Source organism: Fringilla coelebs (assembly GCF_963513975.1).
Source record: "Fringilla coelebs genome assembly, chromosome: 6".
Lineage (NCBI taxonomy): Eukaryota > Metazoa > Chordata > Aves > Passeriformes > Fringillidae > Fringilla > Fringilla coelebs.
Window position 1 is genome coordinate 29494563 of NC_140034.1, and position 23883 is coordinate 29518445.

Genomic DNA, 23883 nt, shown 5'->3' on the forward strand with positions numbered 1-23883 from the left:
AGCTTTTTTGATCACTTTCAAGTCCCATGAAAATTCCCATTTCTCAGACATACAATCAGATATCTTAATGAATTTGAGCCTATGCCTAAAACACCATCTCAGTGTATAAAAGCACAGCTCTGCATAAGGAATTATCAGTGGAAAAATGCTAAGGAAACCATAAAGCATGTCTGACCAATACTGAATATACTTAGTGAGGTTTACTGGGTGACTGAATTAAGAGTCAAATATTCAAAACTGGTATAAAAAGCATCTTTACTGAACAACTTATAAAAAGGAAAATGCATGTAATTTGAGGCCATTAAACAAATTACATTACCAATAGTGACAAGAACTCAGTAGAATGTTTGCCAAATATCTTGCTTGTCCACAAAGTATTCAGTGAAAAATATACCAACCAGGTATTACAGAGGCAACCATTTAATGAAAGTCAATATAAAAATAGCAATTATCTTTCCAACTGCTCTTTTCCCTGCCAATTTCCCAAAATGTATTAAGGACAAGGATTCCATCAATCACTTTTCAGTCTCATTCTCAGGTTCACTGTCTCCACTATCACTGTCTCTTCCAGGGTGTTCTGGCATTTTTCGATGTTCATCCATTTCATCCACATTCAATTCTCCTTCCTTCATCATTTCCTCCACCACTTCACTTTCTTCTGCTGCATCTTCCTGCATGCCCTGAACTTCACCTTCTACTTCAGTCTCTCCAGTTGGTGTCGGTTCTGGTTCTTCAATCATGGCAGGTGGGGGCAGTAAATGCTGGAAGATTGAGAAAGGAAGGATTTTAAGTTTTTACACTTTAGCTTGAACTGTTCATTTTATATTTAGAATTTTGCATTAGATAACAAGTTAACAACAAACACTTAAAATTTAGAAGCCGTAATGATTTGTAAGCACTTCATGTCTATATATTAAAAAAAATAGAATAATGGTCACAATATAGTCATCTTAGATACATTTTTTTCAGGAAAAGAGGGTGCTAAAACTCTCAGGACTTCCTATTTAAGGACAGAAAACACATTTCATTATTTCAAACACTCAGACAAGTAATAGGGTTATGGTAAATCCCTACTTGGAACAATATGTATATTTCTACCCAAATCTCATCTGTTACTATTTCAAAGTCCAAGATATGTTTAACTTGGTTTTTGGTGCCTTCAACAGGCCAGTCTTTAACAACTCATACCCATAATTTCTCCTTGCAGCATCTTATAAAATACTATGTGAATGTCATCTGTACTTACACAATTCAAGTTTCACTAACAGTTAAACAATGCTTAAATATTTTCACACAATACTTTGAAAAAGTGATTTCATGTATTCAAAGTGTTCTGCTTACCAAAGAAATAGTTTGTAAAACATTATAGGCTGGAATGGTAGCCAAGTTACACAACTGGACAAAAAATACCAGGAATACATTGAGCTGATGAGTATGGATGGATGCTATACAACTGGAGGCTGAAACAGAAGCACTCATACTCCTTGCAGCCTGACATTACTCCATGATATGATGGATATATCTTTAGAATACTTTGGAACATTTTAATGAAATACAATCTTGAAAAAGTTGACCATTTGTTTTGCTCAAAAGGCAACTTTGTATCACATGACAAATGAAGCGCTTAATTACAGTGAAGTTTTACCTTCAATTAGATGCCACTAATATTACGAATTTGCATAGGCAAATCTACAAATCTACAAATCTACAAATCAATTATGATTACCAGCAGAGATATAAAAACCATTTTCTATAGACCTTGAAGTTATCAGACTGGTCTCTGTATCCATGTGTGCACAGGAAAGTGTGGTTCCAAACCAAAGGTCTTACAAAAATATATTACTGATGTATGAGACAAACTCAGACTTCTGTGACTTAGTTAGATGCACATTGTGCTTTGTGATGACTACTGTAAGGACTAGTGCAAAAGAAAAGGAAAATAATAATGTTGTACTGAATAGAATAAAAGAAATTTACTGCCAGCTTTGCTTTTTTCAGTAGTTCACCTCTCAGCTTCTCCTGCAAGGAGAATGTGATTCATTGTCACAGTAGGAAAACAGCAGCTTTGTAAGTAATTTTAGCTAGCAATGGATAAGATTAGGATGCCAAAAAGAGTAACAGGTATTACTGTTACACAGGAGAACTATGTCCATGTTTGATGAAGGTGTCAAGCAAATGCTTCTTGGTAAAATTTAGGTGCTGGCATCTGCTTTTCAGGACATGTATACACTTCCCTGTTTTGACAGGGCTATTCATTTACACCTAAATGTGGCCAATCTACTGCACAATTTAGTAAGTCTTCATCACATAACATTTTGCATGGTTGAAAGATCACCAACTATATTAGACAAACTGGCTTCAAAGCAAGTCCTGTCAGGTGCTTATAGGACTGGGTTTCTAAAAAAACCAGTGTGAGCTTACTTCACTACTACTACTAAAATATTACAGTAAGAAGAAATTCTAGTAGTGTCCTCTTTGTATGTGTCCTCTTTGTATATCCCTTTTTTTATAGCACACAGGTAATTACAGCATTTCTTCAAAATAGCAAGAAGTACCCTGTCTGTTCAGACAGCCTGGAAAAGGATTTTTCTGGGTAGCAAAACACTTCAAATTTGGCTGAAGCTTTCTCTCAGAAATAAAAATAAAATCCAGAAGTCACTGGGTAAGAACTGCAGAAAAAGAAAATTTTCAGAAAGTCTGACATTCAGTTAAAGTTTTGGGTTCTGATCTCTACTGATTACACTGTTCCACATTAGATGAAACATGGAAGTGAAAGAAAAAAAGGAAGAGGATGTGACAGAGACATCCCTGCGTTAAAGAACAGGACCTAGATCTCTTGGACTATCTGTTCAAGGACAGTCATGTTCACATTCTCTTCCCACAGTCAGCTAATACAGTGTAAGCAATGTCCTTTTAAATCACTTTTGTCCACTTTTGAAAATCCTTCAGGAGAGCAAAAACCAATAAGGGAACTTCAGAGTACCATGAAAGAATAAATTATAGATAACACAATATATAATATATGAAGAATAATATATAGGTAATATAAAGATGACAGACCCTGGGCACTGTGTGAAAGCTGATGCAGTTAAGGGGTAGCATTTAAGACCATTCCCTTTTGGTTTAACTACCTCTAGGCTTTACAGCTCCAAGTATGATGAGCAAAGGCAGCTTTCTGCTCAGCACACTATCTAAGCTACCTCAGTGCTCCACTCATTTACATCAGAGTACAAAGACTTTCTGATGGGTTCTGCATTCTGCTTGAGGGATAAACAGTGATAATACTAGGTACAGAAGTGTCTTCAACTGCTTCCAGCCCCATGCAATTCTCCTTGATGCTGAAGTAGGGCTGAAAGAAATTGCTCCAAAACAAAAAACACAACAGCTGCAAACCAACCTGGATAATAGGGACATTCAACAGGGTCAAAATGGTTTCAAGACATGATCTGGTCTTTCCCTTAGAAAACATTATTACATCATGCAGTGGTGTTATAATCCAACTAGGTGAAATCCCACACTTACCTGAAACGTAACACACAAGTTTCCTTCACATTAGTACTGGACAAGCTAGTTCTTTAGTATTAAGGAATAGTATTTTTGGCTCAGACAGAGCCATCAATGCACTTGTCATCAATTACCGATAGGTTTGGGGCCTTAAACTGGGGCTTAAACCACTAGAAGATACAGCTTTTGCTACCACAACATTTTACAAGACCTCAATACTCTCACTTCCAGTCACAAACACTTGTTGAATTTTAAATATAACAGGAACAGACTCAAATCTCAACAGCTTCTCAGGCCATTTACAAAAAAAATTATTTTATTTTAAAAGCATTCCAAAACTTAGAAGTTCCTTACCTGTTGATGGTGGCGTGTACTCTGTATCATGTGCATATACATATTGTACACAAAGTTAGCCATTTGAGGCATGTTCTTAATAATATGTATTTGGTGAGCTGGTCTTTCTCCATTCTAAGGAAGGGGAAAAAAGTTGACATTCAGCAAACAAAGCAAAGCAACCACCATTCAAAGGTTATTTAACTATATTAAAAGTCAAAAGCCCTGAGAAATTAAATAATGCTTTTCCAAAAAAAAAAAAAACCAAAAAAAACCTGCTGAATTCTTTGGAAAGTTAGGAAGCATAGATTTTACATTTTGGGGAACTGGATCAATCATGATACTGCAACCTGAAGAAGAAATTTCAAAAGGAGAGGCTGGGTTCTGATTCTTACTCCATGAAGTACATTTTGGACTTGAGTAATTTAACATATTAAAGGCACAAATTGTTTATGATCAGACTAGGATTTAGCCTCTTGCCTGTCACAGCCCAGTTCCCTGCTCACACTCACTGACCATGCTCCTTGCATTCTTGCTGCACAGCTGACCTGAAAGTTTCAACTGAAAGGGCTCCCTCCCAAACTTGTCACCAGCATTTTAAACCAGGGAAAGAGCTGTAACTGAGTTTTGGGGGCATGCAGGCATCCCTTCTCAAACCTTCAGAAAACAGAGCAGGTATGCTCCTTTGTTTCCTCATTTAGCATCCTGCTGTGTGCCCTGTGCTTAAAAACTCAACATAAACCTTTCCCTAAAGATCTAGTGCAGTATTACAAATTAGGTTTTTGTACTTATGAACCTAGCTCAGCAGCAAAACTCTCATTATATTGAAACCAATTTTAAGAGGAAAAAAAAAATTAACTTGTAATCCTGAATTACTCGATTACATGTAATTTTACCTCTTTAAATGAGAAATGAGTAGCTTTATGTATCTTTGTTACATTTTGAGAAATAACATTATTTTGTTTCATAACAAAACCAAAAACATGTAAGAACCAAAAAACTGTTTTGACCACAAAAAGAAAAATACTGAATCATTTACACAGGCAGAACTCAGGAAAAAACAGGCACAACAGCTACAGATATTTAATTATACTGATAATTAACTTTTGTGGAAACATCAATTAAAACCAACTGGTGTGTATCATGACAAAGATAACTCCAAGGAGTTATTCATAGAAACATAGAATCATTAAGGTTGGAAAAGACCTCTAATACCAACAAAATCCAATCACCAAGTGGCACTGTTGAGTTCACCACTAAACCATACCTTCAAGTGCCACATCCACACCTTTTTTAAAATACTTCCAGGGATGGTAATTCCATCATTTCCCTGGGCAGCTTGGTCCAAAGCCAAGAAACAGATGCACCAGTCTAGCAGAGGAAACAGTTTCACCTCTTACAGCCCACTCAAAAAAAGTGACCAAACAAGGACACCCATTACAGATACCAAAATCCAGGGCAGCTGTCCCTACCTGTCTTGCTGTTGGAAAACATTCTGTGGGAACAATATGGAGGTGAAGTGGTCGAGCTGTGAGTTGGCTGAAAGCTGGAGTTAGCTCAAAACAGTTCTGAAACAGTGATACCCTTGCAAAGATATAAAGTCCAAGTCTGGCTCTTGACATGGCAACGACTAAACGTCGGACATCCCTTCAGAAAATAAAATCAAACGTTATTTTTCAGTGATGACACACTTGCAATAAAAATAACTAGACATACACAGGAGTCTTCATTAAAAGAAATATAAAATCACCTGCCCAAATACTATCTTGTCTTTAGTTTTTTTCCCTACACTTTGTTTTAATAACTAGGAAATCCTGGTACCATTATAAAGAAACATAAATAGATTGGTTCACTGTACCAATACCACTATGAAAAACCACCCTCTACTATTTACCTACACCTCAGAAGTAAAATTGAGAGTAAACATTGAAAAAAAGTCCCAAGTAGCATTTCTGTACCTGAATGAGTAAAGATGAATTTGATAGCTCGCCTTAGATTAGATAAGTCTTCCTCCATCACATCCCAAACCAAAAGTGCAAACATTTAAAACTACAAACAATAATGCAACTTACGTAATGATCAAACACTTCTGATGCAAAATAAAAAAAAAATCTTAATTACAGGAAAGGATCTATGAGAAAATTTAAGCCTGCATTTGCTCAACAGTACTGCAGTCCTATCATTCTACTAGGGTGTAACCAAGATCAGCCTATCTGCAGCAACATAAACTAATTCTAGGGTAAGAGCCATTACCAAAGGATAAAGTGCTCGAGAAGAGGGTACCAAACAGTTATAAAAGAAGTCTGTCTGAATTTCATTATATACACAGCACTGAACTTCATTTCTACTACATACTCATACAGTAGAATTTTTTGCATAATGTACTACAAACATTTCTGTATCTGATACAGAGTACAGGTACTGCTATGGCACTACAAGAAGATGTTCTTACATACCTAAGGTGGCCTACAGCTTTGGTACGCACTAGGGAAAGCAGAATATAATCGTTCTGTTGGCCTTGAAACCTGTCCACAGTTGTTACCTAGACAATTAAAAAATAAGAAAAAACCTCTATAGGTTAACTTTTGCCATTTCAATTAAAACATGACACCAAAATTTTAACATCGGCTGAGACTGCAGTAAACAAGAAGAAAAAATTCTTTAAATTATTTAGTTGGCCTCTAACAAAAAGCCTGTTTTTTTCCTGGAATATGTTGAGAGGAGCTTTTGTCTGACTGTATACTGTTTCTTTTACTTCTTTTTGTTTAAATTAGGACAGAGAAGCAAGGTGCTAATACCAGAAGATTATGGAAAGCCATTAGCTTTGTAATACAGTTTTAACCTGCAGAATTAGCACCAGACATTTATAACTATATTCTTTATTTGTTTTTTCATTTTTGTGATCATACATTCTATCAAATAATTTCCACTCTGGGTGGATCTTTCTAATGATGTGATTTTCGGAAATGATGTTATTATTGAGGATAAACAAATGATAAAGAAAGAGTGTCCCACATAGCCTGTAGTCTTTTCACCTTCACTGATTTCACTCTGTCAAATTATCAACAGGCAAAAACAAGGGCACTAATCTATGAAATTCCATAGAATGCAGGTTCATAAATATGCGGTTAAACAGGAAATATTTCCACAGATACCCGTGTAAGTATAGCTTAAATTTTTCTTATTTGCAATATGACAATTTAAAAACATAGAAACCAGAACTACTGCAAGGACTGATACACTTTCAAAGTCACCTTGTTTGGCCTCCCAATCAGAGGATTGTTTCCACACCGCTGATTGATGACATCACGGATCAGGTGTTTCTGTCCATTATATGTTGTCAGGATACTTATCCTGTCTGCAGGATAACCAAGCAGGCACATATACATGAAAACTGCCACAACATACTCTGCCTCACCAAGATTCTAAAGATTAAAATAAGAGGAAAAAAATGAAGAAAAAGACAAAAAAAAGGGTTACTCATCTTGTAAGGTTACAAAGAATAACACCTGTGACATTGTCATGTATTTTGACATATTTTAGTGCTGAGAGAAATGTCCCTACATCTGATGATTCTTTGCTCACTTCACACAAGCCACTTTGAAAGAATGAAAGAACCACAAGTAGGTTTAAAATCTTCATTCTCATTCCTTTTCAGACAACTGTTAAAAATATCTACATCAATATTATTGTTAGGCACTGATTGAAACTTTACAATATTTACTCAAATGTTTCAGTCTGCCAAAAAATCTGCAATGACTCACTCCCCAGTAAACTGAAGGTAAGAACTAGTGGTACTAGTATAAATACAGTCCCTTCAAGTATTAATTAGGAGACAGACATCTGGATTGACAAATCCAGTTATTTCCACTGCAGGCCGTGCTACTCAATTACAAATTACCAGCTGTTATTTTGTATATTCTAACTTTCTCTGTCTGTCATTACTTTATGAGTCTGTCCCAAAGTACCACTCTTGTGGCTATGGGAAGCTTTGTTCTATTTCCAGACTGAAGTTATTCATAGCCTATTTAAATCCATTTTCTGTCAACAAAAATTATCTTTCAGGTTAAAAAGTTGTTCTCAAATGCTGACATTTACTCCTGCTCTATTTATATAAGGAATTTTATCCCCACTTGGCGTATGTTTGAATAGGCTGGACATACCAGCCTTATTTATTTTTTCTTACTAAGTGGGCTCTGCATTACTTGGAAAACGCAGTTGCCAGGCATATCAAACACCTGTGGGTGTAAAGCTATTCTACAAATTTTAATCCCCTTTAACTCTGGAAAGAAAAGCCCAAATTCAGAAAGACAATTATATATGACAACAATTTGTTATCTCATGAAAAACCTTGAATGCCACAACATACTCTGCTAAATATCATTCAATTATCAGGATCATAAAAAAAAGAAAAAAGTAATGGTAGGAGTATTAGAAGAGTGTGCACATGAGAGTGCTGATATAATGAGAAGTGTGTTCTGTGTCCTCATGTCAGTGTTCTTAATCTTCTTTAGCCAAAGAGTGGTCTAAAGCAGGGCTTGCAGTCTCAATTATGAGGCACTCCTTTCAGCTGTTTGCGTTCCACTGGACAACTTTTTACTACTTTCAAAAACAAAATCAAAATGTTCTCTCCAAACAATTCTGTCCTCAATCTAGCAATGGGATAAAGTGAATTATGATTAACCACTGCTTTCTTCTCTAGCAGCACACTATTTTGTAGTGAAAAAGTATTGAGAAGAACCCAAGCAAACCTAAAAATATATTTCATACCTTTTTAAAAACAGAGATTCATGTAAGTCTCAGCAATCTTCAGAGGGAAAAATGAACAGGAATATTATAATCATAAAGTATATGGTTTGCTTTCCAAAACATTAAGCAAAATATGAGGTGTTAACTCCATGTTTGAAATAAACTCCTTAACTTGCATATCGCTCCAGCTCTGATTTTTCCAAAGCCCAAGTTTGCTATTTTAGGCACCATAGTTTGTTTTACCAGTTTTTAAAACAAGAAAAATAAAAGGACTGAAAATATAAGCATCTCACTACAAGTGTAAAATGTTTTCCTAGAGATTGCTGATGATGGCTTAATTTCAAAATTTAGTTGAGAGTTTGAAAACTTAGTTGAGAAATTCCAAGATTAAGGTTTTTGGCAATTTACTTCAACCTCAATGTCTCTATGCCTCTTATGTATATTACTAGCAATACTGTTTTATTCTTTAATGAATGGGCATTTTAGCATTCTTACCTATAGAACAAATAACACAGTGTGACTTGTCAAACTCAGGTACGAGCAACCAAGCAAAGTTCAATTCTTTGTGTTCAGAGGAGTACTGTTTTTCCACTATCATGGTACAGGTGAATTACAATGAACTTTAATTTGCCTTAGGTCAAAATTACATTTTGTAATGAATTACACGAAGTCTCATCCCTCCCATAACAATGAGAAAACCAAGTAATTCACTGAGCAAAAGCCCCAACACAATGTTTTCATTTTCAACATTCAAAACTCATTAAAAGGAGGAAAAAATCATACCCATGACTCAATTATCTGAGAACACGAACTGAATGTCAGTTTACTGTTTTTGATAGTCTGTCTTCATTGCAGATCTAACAAGCCCTATTGAGGTTAACAAATAACACATGTAGTACTTCCCTTACCTGATAGAAATAAGGATTGGGTTCAGACTCTCCTACACCGTTGAAGTCCTCTACATTTATGAGCTGGAAGTCATACAAAAAGCCAGCATTGGCTGTTCTGAACTCCGGCATTAGCTGCACGTGGGGCAGGTTACCCAGGTTCTTGTAGCGCCAGTTGTAGAGGTTACACAAACTGTTCAAAAGCACACAGACACAAAGCACACACAGTGAGCTACAGCAGGCTCTTTAACTCATCAAGAGAGTTCACATGCACACGAGATCAGTAGGTTTTCAGTGAAAAGAATAACTTTGCTAAGCAGCTTGTATTCATATATAAATGAACACACTTGATCTACCCAGCAATTTTATTTTTAGGTCGTGATTCTGTTTTGTCCTCTCTCACCAAAAACTTCAGATGCCATGTCAGTGTGGCACACTCGGGTTTAAGTTTGTTCCTCTTGATCAAGCTTCATTTGTAAAAAACCCTGAACACTTAAGATGATTAAGTACCTTTAAATATAAATTTCATTAAAGTATTCATGTAACAGTAAAGTACTACTATATAAAAATAACAACGAAGAAATTAATCTGATTGCATTTCAGAGAAGTAAAATCTGCCTTCCTAGTCTAAGCTGAAATTAATGGAACTAAATTCCAGTTTTGCAAACTACTGTCCTAACAATAAAAACCAGTTTCCGTAGCTGTGTGTGCTCTTCTCATTTTTACCTTGTTACTGTCTTACAAGCTAGACAAAGGATTTCCTGTCTTACCTTGCTCTAGCTCTTCCTTGTGCATCCAAGTCAACAGTTGGCACTCCAACACGAACAAACCGTGTAAAAAGAGACTGCTCCATGTTGGAGTACTTTTGAAAAGCCATGTTCTTAATGACTGGTGGCAACTGATGGTGGTCACCAATCATAATCCACCGCTTCAAACGACTGAATCCATCCTGGGGGTTCTAGAATTGAACAGTTACTCTATTGCAACTATTGCAATATAATCAAGGCACTCAAAACACATTAAAATGATTCACATCGTCTGCCTTTGTCTAAGCCCTTCAACATTTGTTTTTAAGCTACACTGAAGTTCAGTCTTTTTAAAGACTACGAGCTTCCATCCAATCAGAGAGTAGAATTGTAAATGAAGTCTCTTTTCTTATAAACAAGTACCTTTATCTACTAAAATTAGTAGAGAAGTATCAGGATAAAGATCATATAATATTGTTTTAAAGGCCAAAACCCCTGATTACTACACAGTAATAGCAGTTAACCCAGAACTGTCCTCTGAACTTTATTTTTGGATTCTGAGGTAGTGAATATGAAGCATCTGAAAGAGTTTTTAGTGTTCAGATGTCTGAGGCAACACTGAACCTGCCTTTCAAGTGTCTCTGTAGTTCATGTTTACTTCTGTCATTCTCAAATAGCCTCTTCCACGACCAGGATGTGCCCCAAACTAATTCCCTTCTTGGCTCTTGGACTGAATGCTCTTCACAATTAGCATCCTGGAGACTTCCAGCTGTCAGATCCTCATTACACACTTCTGTGATAATTCCCTTTCCCCATGGGAACACTATTTGAGACAGAACATAAAGTTCCTTTTCCTGCCACTTGAAGTGGAAGAGCTCTGAAGCTGTTTCTGATCAGACAGCAAAGAAAGAAAACTGAACTCTGGACTGTCAAATTCTTCAAAATGCCTTAGAAAGAAAGTAAGAGGATGGAAATAATTTTTATTTGCAAGAATAAAAAAAAGAACCAAAACCACAAAACTTACTATCTCTTTTTTTTAACCACTCCTGGAAGTTTCTGCTTTGGAGATGACAAAGCATTCTATGTAGTTGTTCTGTAGGTATCAGCCATTTTTATCTTGGATAAAGAGGCCCCCCAGAATTCTGTTTTTAAAAATTCCTCACTGAATTTCAAGTAAAGAAATCGAGTACTGCTACTCTGGAAGGATAGATCCTTAGGTTTTGTTAAAATTCAAACCACTCAATTTTCAAGGACTATATGGATGCCTCACATAAATAAGCTCATGGAGTATCCCCCAGAATATGCTTCTATGGTGAAATGGTTGATTCTAATTACACAAACTCTTCAGTTTCTGCATTTTTCACATTTTCCCTCACCTGCCAGATGCAGCTGGTTATTCAATGCTCATTTAAATATTAGAAAAAATTGTAGGATGCTTACTCCATTGCATAAAATAATTTCAAAATTAAAAATCAAATCAGTCAAATCAATGTGAAAGGTCTTACTAGCAAATATCAGTTCTGGGTTTTTCTGCACATGATACTTTTCTTTTTAATATTCAGTAGTGTTCAACAGCACAGTCTTATTTATCTTTTTAAGATCTTTTATGTTTCAAGTCTAACCTGCAACAGGAGAGGTATAAAGGTTTCTATCTCCAGAATCTGAGCAGACTCTTCCATTAAGATGTTGTCATACTGTGAAAAAAAAAAAAAAGTAAAGAGATGTCCATAAACACAGTAACACAAATAAATGTATTTATTCAGCCTACCAAGAGAAAGCATCTATTACTCTTTCAGATTTTGCCAGGTGGGACAGTTACAGCAAGATTTCACCTTATAGGCAAAATATCAGTATTACCAAATAGGTGAAGTCCCACTACACCAATGGCAGATCTCCCTGTACCAGTCAGGGCTTATACCTAGAAGGAATCCATGACTGAATTACATTACATGCTTCCTATATGTCATAATCACAAGAGAAAAGTTTTCTGCAGTGGGGCAAACCAATTTGGTATCTCTGCACTGAAGCTGAAGAGGAGCCATTTTGTGATCCAATACAGTACATGTTCAGTGAAAAACAATACTGAAAGAACTACTGGTGGCTGGCTTTGGTCAGAAAAAAAGACTGCACTAAGTTAATAGTTATAGTTACCACTGCAGAGTGAAACAGCATTACATCATAGCTCTTTTTCCTCAAATTGTTAATTTTTTAGGCAAACAAGCCTGTAACAGCCATGTTTTTCTACCCAGTTCTGCCTCTATTTCATGAATCCTATCACTGCTGTTTATCATGTAATATGGCAAAACTGACTTTTTTAAAAAAACACTATTTACTGCTTTTTGTATATGCAGTAACTTAGAAGTGATTTAATCTTTTACTTACAGAAGTTATATTTTTCTTTAGTAAAACTAAAAAAATGAGACATACAGGTAAAAAAAAAAAGCCACTCTAAATAATCTAACTGCCTAGATTTGGGGCAGATAAAAAGATACATATGGAGTGGGGAATAGGGGAGAACCAACACCAAAATCAAGTAGTACAGTAACATTAGTATAGTCATTACTTTGAAACCTAATTCAACCAGGTCACGTCGTTTCAGAGCAGCATGAGTACAAGTCATGGCAATGATTTTTGCTTCTTTCACCAACAGGTATTTGGATCTATCCAGGCCACTGCGGAGAAGCTCAAATGCTCTGAATTCCTATGGAGGACAAAAGAGAAGTCTTGAACATCAGAAAATGAAAAAAAAATCACTTAAAAAATGAATCCACTCAAACTCTGCGGCCACCTTCTTTATATAATTAAACAAGAACATTCTCAGGGAATGTACTGTTAACAATCCCATCTGGATAATTTACTGTGGTTTCCAGGTGTAATGTATTTTGAAAAATAATCTTGTAAAAACCTATGAAAGAATTCTTCCAACCTGTACATATAAATTTACAGACAAATATTCCAATAATTCTGAGGAATCCTCTCAGAATCCCCCAAAATTTTCTTGCACTATATATTCTTGTTTCCTACTTTACTGCATTGTAACATGACATCAAATTCAGCTGTAGAAAGACCATTACAGTTAATATAATCAAATGATATACAAATCACCTTTACCCTAACTTTTAATAGCCTCTTAAGCAATTCTGGCAAAAACAGAAGACAATCTGTTACTTTAGGTTATCTGATTAAAGGCAACTCACTGCAAATACAAAGACCCTGTGAGGATCAGAGGAGCAGTGACAGGTGTACCAATCCTTATAACCTCACCAGTGAAAACAGATGCAGAATGGCTGCTTCCCATGACCCAACTAAAAGAGACCAGGCCCTTGCCCCAATATTACTCAAAGGTGGAAATTCTTACCTTGAAGGTAATGAAGCTGCCTAGACATGTATATTTCTTCTAGGGTGTAGGGAAAATGAGAATTTTGGAATCGTGTAGTTTTTCTACAGAATTAGCCAGATTCACTTGCCTTTAATAGTTACATGTCTTACCTCAAGCTGAGTGAATATTTTTTTAATATGTCTGAAACACCCTTCAGCAATTTCCATATCTTCTTCGTATGATTTGCCTTTGAAAACTGGTTGAGGAGCATTTGCAAAATACTGGTGAAAAGGAAAGAAACTGGAGACATCTGCAACATCTGGCGATTTTCCACCTTTGACTTTCACTTTACTGATATACTCCTCCCAACGAGACATTACCTAAGACAAAGCAAGGTGGGTTTGTATCACAAGGTTTTTGGCAATATACAGGCTTGCAGCATAGCATTAAAAAAATTATCACAGAAGTAAGGTGTGTCTTAGGTAGTATTTGACCTTGTGTCAGAATGACATTTTTGAAGTTGTGGTGGGTAGAGCTTGGCTGGCGGCCAGACTCCCACCCAGTTTCTCTCACTCCCCCTCTTAAACAGGGCAGTGGGAGGAATTAAGATAGAAAAGCTTATGGGTTGAGATAAAGACAGGGAGATTGCTTAGCAAGTAGCATCACAGACAAAACAGGAAAAAGTAATTTCATTTATTGCAAATTAAAAACAGATTAAGATGGTGAGCAACAAAAATCCAAAACCATCTTTCTTCTCCACTCCCTCTTTGCTCCCAGGCTTAATTTCATTGTCAATTTTTTTACCTCCTCCCTACCCTGAGTAGTACAGAAATAATGGTGCTGTCATTTCAAGTTCATGACACCACATCTCTGCCACCCCTTCCTACTCACACTTCTTCCCTGCTCCAGCATGGGATTTCAACAGGCTGCCTCTTCCTTGAGGAGATATCCACCTGCTCAGCATGTCAGTGCTGCAGTGTCAGTATCTGCTCTGCCACAACCTCTCCACTGGCTGCAGGTGGAAAACTGTTTTATCATAGCCGTCTCTACAAGCTATGAGGAACCTATGCTCTGATGCCTGGAGCACCTCCTGCCCCCTCATTTTCTTCTCTCCAGGGTGTATGGAGCTGTATCTCACACTCCCTCTCTGCCCTCAGCTGCTGCTGGTCTTTGACCTCTTCTCAAAGAGGTTTTCACAGTGGCACCACCAGTTTCACTGTGGATTCAGCTTTGGTCAGCAGTGGCTCTGCTTGAGCTGGCTGGGTCCTGCACAGGGTAGCCCCTGGCCTCTACTCAGAGGTCATTCCTAGAGCCACCTGCTACCAAAACCTTGCCACATAAACCCAATACAGAAGTAAACTTCTTTATTATCTCCACTTACACTACTTTTATTCAAATCCCAAGTGGGATTCATTTAGGAGGAAACTGAACCAGGAGATGACCTCTAGCAATGTCCCTTGCACTTTTCAACATCTAATGTCCATTTAATGTTTACGGTCCTCACTAAAGCTAGCCCAGAGTAACTTCTGTAAAAACATACACGAGTAAGTGCATTCAGTCCTAAATATCACCCTGTAAACCTCCTTATGCAACACCAATTGCAAATATAGACCACATCACTGAAAAATACATGGAGGAGAAATGAGGGACATGCAACATACCATTTTGTACAGCGTACATGTGATTTCACATTGGCATTTAATGCTATAAAAGCCTCCTATCAGGACCATCAAGTAGCTGCTCTAATGCCTGTCCAAAATATAAAGCAGCCCACAGATTTTCCTATCTGAAGGAGAAGCTTCAGGTTAGAATCTTTGCCAGCATTCATGAAGGGCAGCAATGACTTGGTGAGTCAGCAGGCAGGATTTAAAACAATAGCAACACAAGCAAGTCATGCTGCAATTTTAACTTTAGCTGTTACTGTATTGTGAATCACCACAGAAAATGCTTTTTGCTTTTACTTTCAACTCTGAAAAATTCATTGCAAGTTTTACAAAGTGTTTCGTAACATATTTAGGTCATACAGTCTCTGCAAAAGTATTTCAGTCCTTACTTGGTATAAGAAAAAGTGGCCAGCTGTTTCACAAGTGTAAGAGACATCTCCTGGGACTCCAAGACTCTCCTGTAATCGCCCAACTTCTCGCAGAAGTTCAAGTCTTCGAGCCAGCACATAATTGACTCTTCCATACCTACAAAACAGATTACAAATAACATAATTTTTATTTAACTCAAAATAGTATCTAAGTATCACAATGAAAGATCACAAAAAACCCCAGCACCCTGCCAAAACACCGTCACAACTACAGCCCTGTCCCAAAACCTAAAAATTTGTAACATGCTGACTATTTTTATCAGTTGAGCCCTAACAATTCACAAGGCCAAGCTAATGAGAAATAACGTTCTCAGAGTAGGGCAGCCCACCTTCAAATATATTCCTCAACCTTTACCCCTCCTTCTTGAACTGCCAGAACCCATAGTCCTTGCACAAATATCCCAGTGGCCTGGAGTTATCCTGAGAAAGTGTGAAAACAGACAACATAGTGTCGTAAAGAAAATTCCTTTTAATGATGAATCCTACAGTTTATGGAATATACCAAACTATGGATAGTACTAAATGAGTATCTGCTATGGCATCATTTATGAAAGTTTTTGGCTATCAAATTTCTGGAATAATTTGACTACATCAAAGCATTCCATTTAAAAGAAAAAAATCACAATGCATTTATTTTGCTAAATACTGAACTACGTATATGTGGGTAGCTTCTAGTGACTATATATAATTTTTACTACAGCTTTTGAAGTCAAAGTATTGCTATGATAATCCAGTACTGGACAGTTCAGATATTTCCAGAGCACGACCATTATACCCTGCTTACATTCATGAATGTGTGTAATCCTACTGACGTCAATTGGACTAACGCATGACAAACATACAAATATTTAGAAGAACAGGTTCTTAAGTCATTGTACTGACACAGAGTTGACAGCTTTCCTTCCATATGTATATTTCAAAATGTGTTCTCAATGAAATAAGCAACTTTGAGGTTGAGCAGTTGAAGAAGAATTCAAAGCAGAAAGTCTAATTTCATGTTTATTAATGCAAAAATCCCCATGACAGTAGAAGTGATACCATATTTGTACAAAAAAACTGTAGCTCTAAGAATCCACCTTATTATTCTAAATTCTCTCAGAGATTAATTGTACAAAAGGTATAAGGGTCCAAAAAAACAAATTATCTATTATTCAAGCAGTTGATTTTGTGAACAAGCAACTGACTGCTCAAGGGAGCACAACTCCTCTACAGAATAAGAACCAAAATTACTAAACCTAGTACTGAAAAACAGTGCAGTCTGTGTTACTGGGATTGAGTAATATGAGAAGGCCACCACCACTTGTCCACCAGGGCTCCTTCGCATGGGGGGCAGAGTGGATTCAAGAGAGACATCTTGCTGCCGTGTTTATACAAGGGAGTTTATCATTAGCATCTCCTTCCTCACCTGCTGAAATCTTTCTCTGTCTCTAATTCCTCTTCTCCATGACCCAGACGCAGAAGGTGACGCTCATCAATGTCTAAAGCCATGATTTTTTCGAACAGCTGGTTCAAAGCCTAAAGATTGACAAGAACAGGAGAAAAGGCAGTTTTCAGACGTTCAGAGACTCTTGCAGGGGAAAACTGAGGAATTACTTATGAGTAAAACAGGAGATTATGCTTGTTTTATTATAAATGGAAGCCAAAACAAACAAAAGTTAATTTTAACAAAACAAAGTTAATACTGAAACTCAATCTTGAAACAGGGAAATTAGCCTACTAACACCCTTTTATTTGCATACTTTATATAACAATTATATTTGATTTTACAATTGTAAAATTTTATTGTATCACATAGCTAACTTAGTTGATAAAGCTATCAATTTACAAAACTGTCTCACAAACACCAATTTTTGTATGATGACATTAAACAATTTAACTTTTACTGTACATGAAGAAGTATGATCTGGTACTGGCTGTCAGGGACTGTGACTCTATCCCATTTTGGATAACTAAACTTCTAGGTGTGCTACATCTTCTACCTTAAACTCTTCATTCTTTAGTGGCTTACTATCAACTAACTCAATTATTTCAAAGGAGCAAGCTTGTAAGCACTGGATGATCAAGTTTTGGAAATAACAATAAACACAAACAAGCTCCACTTGCAGCTGCAAATGATGTAAACATCCTAGAGTGCAGCATCAAAGCACGGGTAACATACCCTGCTAAGATACAGTTAATTTCTCAGGGTACAATTTCAAATTAATGTCTTCATTCAAGTCTTGTCTGGTATGAATAGTCTTCTATCTGCCTCAAAGTATTTCCTTCTTTTTCTCCTCAATGGAGATGTTCTCAACCCTTGCAATGCATGGGCAACTGTAAGAACCAAACAGAGACTTTTTCTAAACACTTTCTTATTTTTGACCTCCAACCAATTAAACACATTGAAAACTTCAGATAAATAGTTCAGAACTACACACCTGAAATTCAAAAATTTAATGTCTCATTATCAAACTGGCAGAACTGCACGTAAGTCAACTCAAGTTTCCATTGTTAGGAGACAAATGCAATTCCCAAACTCCTGATCTCAATACCTACTGCTCTTCTATACTGCAATTACAGGAAAATTCCACACATGACCGACACTTTACCTGATTAGAGTGGGTAACTATTAGAGTCCGCTGTTCTGGGAAATTATGATAAAGATTGGATATAATCTGGACTGCTACATCAGTTTTTCCAGTACCAGGTGGACCCACTACCTAAAATCAAACACACACACACAAAATAAAACCAAACAAAAATCAATATACAATTTATCAGAATGCTTCAGAATAAAAAATACCAGAGTTGGCTGGGGAAGAAAAATCCCAGAACAATCTCACAATACACTGACATTACACATTGCTTCCCAGCTCTGGTGAACTTTCAGACCAAATACAACATATTATAAGAGATTCCTTTAGACTATTTTGGCAGATTCCTGACTAAAAGGAATATGGTAATCCAGCACTGGAAGTACTAATATGAAAAATGACATCCTCATAGAAAAAAGGCAGTTTAGCCTCAGAACAGGCTAAACAAGGGGGAAACAGTGAATAGAGAATCAAGATACACAATTGAAAAATAATAAGGTGAAACAGACATAAAGAACAGGTAACATTTAAAAAAAAAAAGAGAGTTCATTCTTTCTATTTACTCAGAAATCTACAACTGATAATATAGACATATAATAACAGTTAATGTTTTCATAGGCTCAATTCAATTCCACAAACACTCCAAAACTGACACCTCAGACATTTTAAAAGTATCTAAGTATTATAAAGAAAGCATCTCAAAATATTTTTTTCATGATTAAGAAGCACAGAATAGAAGCTTTCACAAGCATCTACACATAAAACTACAAACTGCTATGAAATCATTCCTGATTTATTTAAAGACTCTCCAATCACTGCAAAAGCAAATTCAGTTGCTGTGGAAAGCCTTCAGCCACTGAAACACAAGACACAGAGATGTGTTGCCATGTGATTTTGTGAGGATTGGAGCATGTTGAGCCTCTGAATGTTAATTTTTCATATCCTTTAACTATTAATAAAAATTACCTCAGCAAAGCTACAGAAAGCAACTTTACCTTACCAGCAGTACTAATATTTCAATGAATATACCTAAGGCCAAAATTAAATAAAGAAATGTATAGAATCCTTAAAAACATTCTTACCATAGTTAGTCCAGGCTGCATTCCTGCACGGATGGCTTCAATCTGAGTATGGGTAAATTGAATGGTATTGCTGCAACAAAGCACAATGAGATCAGATAACTGATAGATTTTGCCAACAATTTTGATAAAAGCAATTGATTTAACAAGTTTTATTTCAATTAACCATTTATAGCTTTCCTGAACTACACATTTGCAAACTTTTGCACAAATTAAATCAGCATTACAACTATCTTTTTATAGATACAAGTCTCAAAATTTCTGAGCAAGACAGTAAATCATGTTGTCCATGTGACAACAAACTCCATCTAAAAGCCAGTTTGTCTTTACTCATTATTTGTAGAGAATGCTGTAAAATTATTTAGGTATTACTTTCCTAATGTTCAAATTCCTGAGACAAAAATCACTAGAAGAGAGTATTTCTTACTGTTCTTCAAGGGACTTTTTTCACAGATGGGAGACAATAGAATATTCTCATTCAAATATTAAACAAACCAGTCTCATTTCTGAAAATGGACTGCTATGCATGTGTTATTATTTGAAAATAAGTTTCCATCCATTTTTTACCGTTTGGGTTGATTATATGGATATGGTCCCCGGTTTGGGATAACATGAGGCTCTACAATCAGTGTTTTAGCTTCTTCAGGGTTTTCTTCACTTCCATCCTCTTTTCTTTTCGTTCCTTTACCATCCTTCATTGGGAAAGTTATCCTGCAACACATAATTCAGGTTACAGTTTAACATGTTCAGTATGACATGGACTGTCTCAGGAGGTGATGAAAGATTTTTTTCTCACCATTAAGAAAAACTTTCATACAACCGGGAAACAAGTGCTACAAACAACAAAGTTTTAAGGAAAATAAAGAAATGACAAATGAATTGATGAAGCTGATTAACAAAAAGTGTGTCAAAAGCACTCTTTTCATAACTGGAAAAGACAGCAGCAGTGCTGAGGGCCAGCTGGAAGAACACTGAAGACAAGAAGTTCATAAGTGAAAATGGAAGGGACAGGAGAAAAGTTATCATAGAACATAAGCTCTGTCAGTGCTCCAAACTATTCCAACACATGAAGGTTTTTATCCTCCAATTTCAATTTTTTATAGGCTTCTACATATATTAGCAAGCTTCTCTAATTCAGAAACAAATCACAGGTGAAGAAATTCCAATGCCCATCCAAAATGCAGATACCTATAACAGTAATAATCTCTTACAGGACAAATGTAGCAGTAGGAAGAGCAACAGATCTTCATAAAGGGCAGTATCTCCCTTAATAAAGGAACTAAAACTGAACAACAGGTCACTGAGGAAAACTGTGTGTGAGATCTCTTCCTGATACCTACAGACTATTTTTATATCATTATATAGTGTTAGTGCCTTCTCCACACAAATCTCCACGCAGTGTTTCCAAAAAAAGCTTGGGAGATTACCTCCCTGCTTTTCAAGATTCAATTTAGCCATGATAAAAGCTGACTGGTGCAGGGGAAAGGTGTCTTTTCCCTCCACAGATGTATTCCTTCACAAGGGAAAGATGTAGTTTCTTTAGCTGAAGGAACTGTTCTCCAATATTATGCACTGTGAAACTCAGTTGTCAAAATTCCAGGAAGTGCACCAGGAGGGACAGAATTGTCAAGTCTAAAAATGCTGGACAACAGAACCACTAATCTCATTTAGCTGCCAATGGCATCCTGCTTCAGAAATAATTTCTAAAAATAAGCATTATGGGATTTCAGACTTAATCCTTTGTGTTGATTGAACGGTGTTTCCAAAAGCTGAAATTTTAACTGGTGTTGAAATTGCTGTTCTTAGCCTGTTGTAATGAGACATGTAAGGAAACTATGTAATTCAAATTCTCTAGCCTGATCTTGAGGAGGCTAGATACCATAATACAGAAGAGAGTATTATGTGTCTTGATTCTATCTCATACTTTTGTTTTTTGCCTATATTCCATAGGCTGACCTACAAGCAATGCTCTGATGCATTTTTTTGTACAGAATAGAACAGAAGCTGGTCCTGGACCTTGCTGTCATACAGTTAACTTTATCATGTACCTATCTAAATCTTACATATCTAAACACAATCTAAACATATCTCCATCTTTTTGTAAAACAAAGAGCATCTCCTTTTAACCCCTGAACATAACTCCACCTGAAAACACGTTTCAGCAAGAATACCAAGAAGTACTTGAAATATTGAGATCACCTGAAGGGGGGTACATGCAGATCTGGATTGTCAACAGTGACTTTAACATTGTACCCAGGAAAGCTAGCTTTTAAATGATCAATGGACAGGAAAGTGTCATTAAAATCCAGAGTTGCAATCTGATTGGGCATTTTTGAATAGTGTGCACTACTCGGGTCTCCATATCCAAGAATGATGTCATGCAGCCAGTCAGGAACCACACAATCTGTGTTCATCAGGTTCCTAATAGTCTCCAGAAGAGCCTGTAAATAAGAAAAGCCAGAAAAAATAGGATTGAAGAGACTGACTTTTTACCAAGTAAAAATCATACTGAAGATCAATCGAATCTGTTTTAAGATTACAGAATAGAACTCTTTAATTGACAGTGTCTGGTTAGATTGAGTTAATATATGGATAGTGTACATATGCAACGAAACACCAGTATCAAAGCATAGAATTCTTAAACTAACAGCTAGTAAAGATGACCATAGTCATCAGTAAAATTTTCATCCCAGAACACTCACACAGCAAGGGAAAAATGCATAGAAGAGCCTCATGCAGTTTAAGGGGTATCCTCTTACATGCCTATAAATGCCACCCTTGCAGTCAGCTTAAGCCTCCCTTCAAGCATTTGCTCTTCACCCACAAATTAATTTATCTAATCATCTGTGGTTATGTAAGTTTTCTGTCCTTTCCCCTCCTGTGAAAACACCAATGCTCCAGACTATAGACTTGCACAGAAGGTGTGATTTTTAACTAAGAGGTAGTTGAATTTTAGCCTTCCTGGTAAAGGGATACTTTAGTGGCAAGTCTTGAAGAACCATCTCACTTGAAACTTGGCATTTGGTCACCATGTATCTGCACTGATTTCCAGATCCCGTGACTTCCTACGCCACCAAACATGGACACAAATGAATGGCAAACACAGTGCATTAGTCGTCCCCACCAGAATGTAATACAGAACCTCCAAATGCCAATCTTGTCAAAGAACAGTCAGTCAAATCAAAGTACAGAATTCTATTCAGATAGTCTACATTTATATATCCATCTCCAAAGGGTAGGATTTTCTTTTCCTGCTTGTGTTGTATCATTCCAAGAGTCAAGTAATGTGATCACCATCCCTGCTTAGTCAACCTCTTTGAAGGTCCTGATTCTTCCCCACTACTCAGATGTGGGGTGAGACCACATCTGGAGGGCTGTGTCCAGTGCTGGGCTCCTCAGGACAAGAGGCACAGACATACTGGAATGGGTCTAGCCAAGAGCCACTAAAATGAGTAAGGGATTATTGGAGAATCTGTTGTATGAGAAGCTGAGAGAGCTGGGATTGCTCAGCCTCAATAATACAAAACTCAAGGAGCATTGGAGAATTTGAGTGATTTGTATAAAAAAATATGCACTGGGAGGAAGTATGGTCAATGGAATGAGAGACCACTCAGTAGTGCCCTGTGAAAGGACAAGGGACAACGGACATGAATTGAGAAATGGGAAAATCCACCTAAATGCACCAAAATATTTTTCCTGTAGAGGTAATGCAACACTGGAACAGGTTGTCTAGACTGGCTATACAGTTTCCATCACTGGACATATCCAATTCCAACTACATAGTGACAAGATCTTGAGCAAATTGCTCTAGCTGACTCTGCTTTAAACAGGTCTTGGACTAAATAATCTCCAAAGGTCCCTCTAACCTTAACCATACTCTGAATATGTTTCTTCCAGCCACAATCATACTGTGGATTCTGTGACAGACCTGTAAACCTACGAAGCTGAAGACATCTTAGCACTTCTGAAGCCTGAATTACTTCAAAGATATATGGATGGACAAGCCCCATATTAAGTAAGAATTTTTATATTTTTGTTGCAAATATAGAAAAAGTACTTCTGCTCAAACATATATTAAGCACAGCATAATATGTTTGTGCTAAGAAAAACACAAACAAATCTAATAATGTCACATTTTCAGGTAGTATTTCTAAACCCAGTTATCAGTTTCTAAGAGGAAGCAAGAAATATGTTCCTAACAGCAAATGTGGTGCTTCTGCATCACAGAAATTTTGCTTCAGCTTTTCAAAAAGCAATTTCTATGCATGTAAAAATAGTAACATTTATTTTTGTAAGAACTAACACTGCTGACCAATTGTTGTGACACAGTGGTGTCACCTCCAGCAAACACACTGTATTTGCACTTTCTCTGCTGCCTCATCTGCTTAATTTACAAGGACTGCACAAGAGTTCTCTTGTCTTCTCTCCTTCAAGTTCAGCTTTAAACTTCAAGCTGCCTTCCATCTGCTGCATACACTGTCTACACTAATCACAGCATCATCTTGTTTTCTTTTCTCCAGCTGAAGTTAGAAAGGTTTGCAAATTACATGGAATGCATGCACCTAAACTGACAGCAATGTGATAAATGTGGAAATACCTTC

General features: G+C 36.7%; 1 protein-coding gene across 1 annotated transcript in view; it reads right to left on the bottom strand.

The window, feature by feature from the left end:
* Window positions 1–248: 248 nt before the first annotated feature.
* The window catches only part of AQR (aquarius intron-binding spliceosomal factor), a 44798-nt gene continuing 21163 nt past the window's right edge, over window positions 249–23883 (bottom strand). Inside the window, exons 20-35 of the mRNA XM_084207147.1 lie at window positions 21482–21723; window positions 19850–19993; window positions 19286–19355; window positions 18219–18329; window positions 17036–17145; window positions 15592–15727; window positions 13709–13918; window positions 12783–12920; window positions 11842–11913; window positions 10244–10431; window positions 9495–9666; window positions 7092–7262; window positions 6294–6379; window positions 5310–5484; window positions 3859–3972; window positions 249–761 (exon numbers count right to left, since the gene is read on the bottom strand). Coding sequence (XP_084063273.1) covers window positions 516–761; window positions 3859–3972; window positions 5310–5484; window positions 6294–6379; window positions 7092–7262; window positions 9495–9666; window positions 10244–10431; window positions 11842–11913; window positions 12783–12920; window positions 13709–13918; window positions 15592–15727; window positions 17036–17145; window positions 18219–18329; window positions 19286–19355; window positions 19850–19993; window positions 21482–21723 — 2385 coding nt within the window. The 3' untranslated portion in view covers window positions 249–515. The remainder of the gene's footprint in view (window positions 762–3858; window positions 3973–5309; window positions 5485–6293; window positions 6380–7091; window positions 7263–9494; window positions 9667–10243; window positions 10432–11841; window positions 11914–12782; window positions 12921–13708; window positions 13919–15591; window positions 15728–17035; window positions 17146–18218; window positions 18330–19285; window positions 19356–19849; window positions 19994–21481; window positions 21724–23883) is intronic.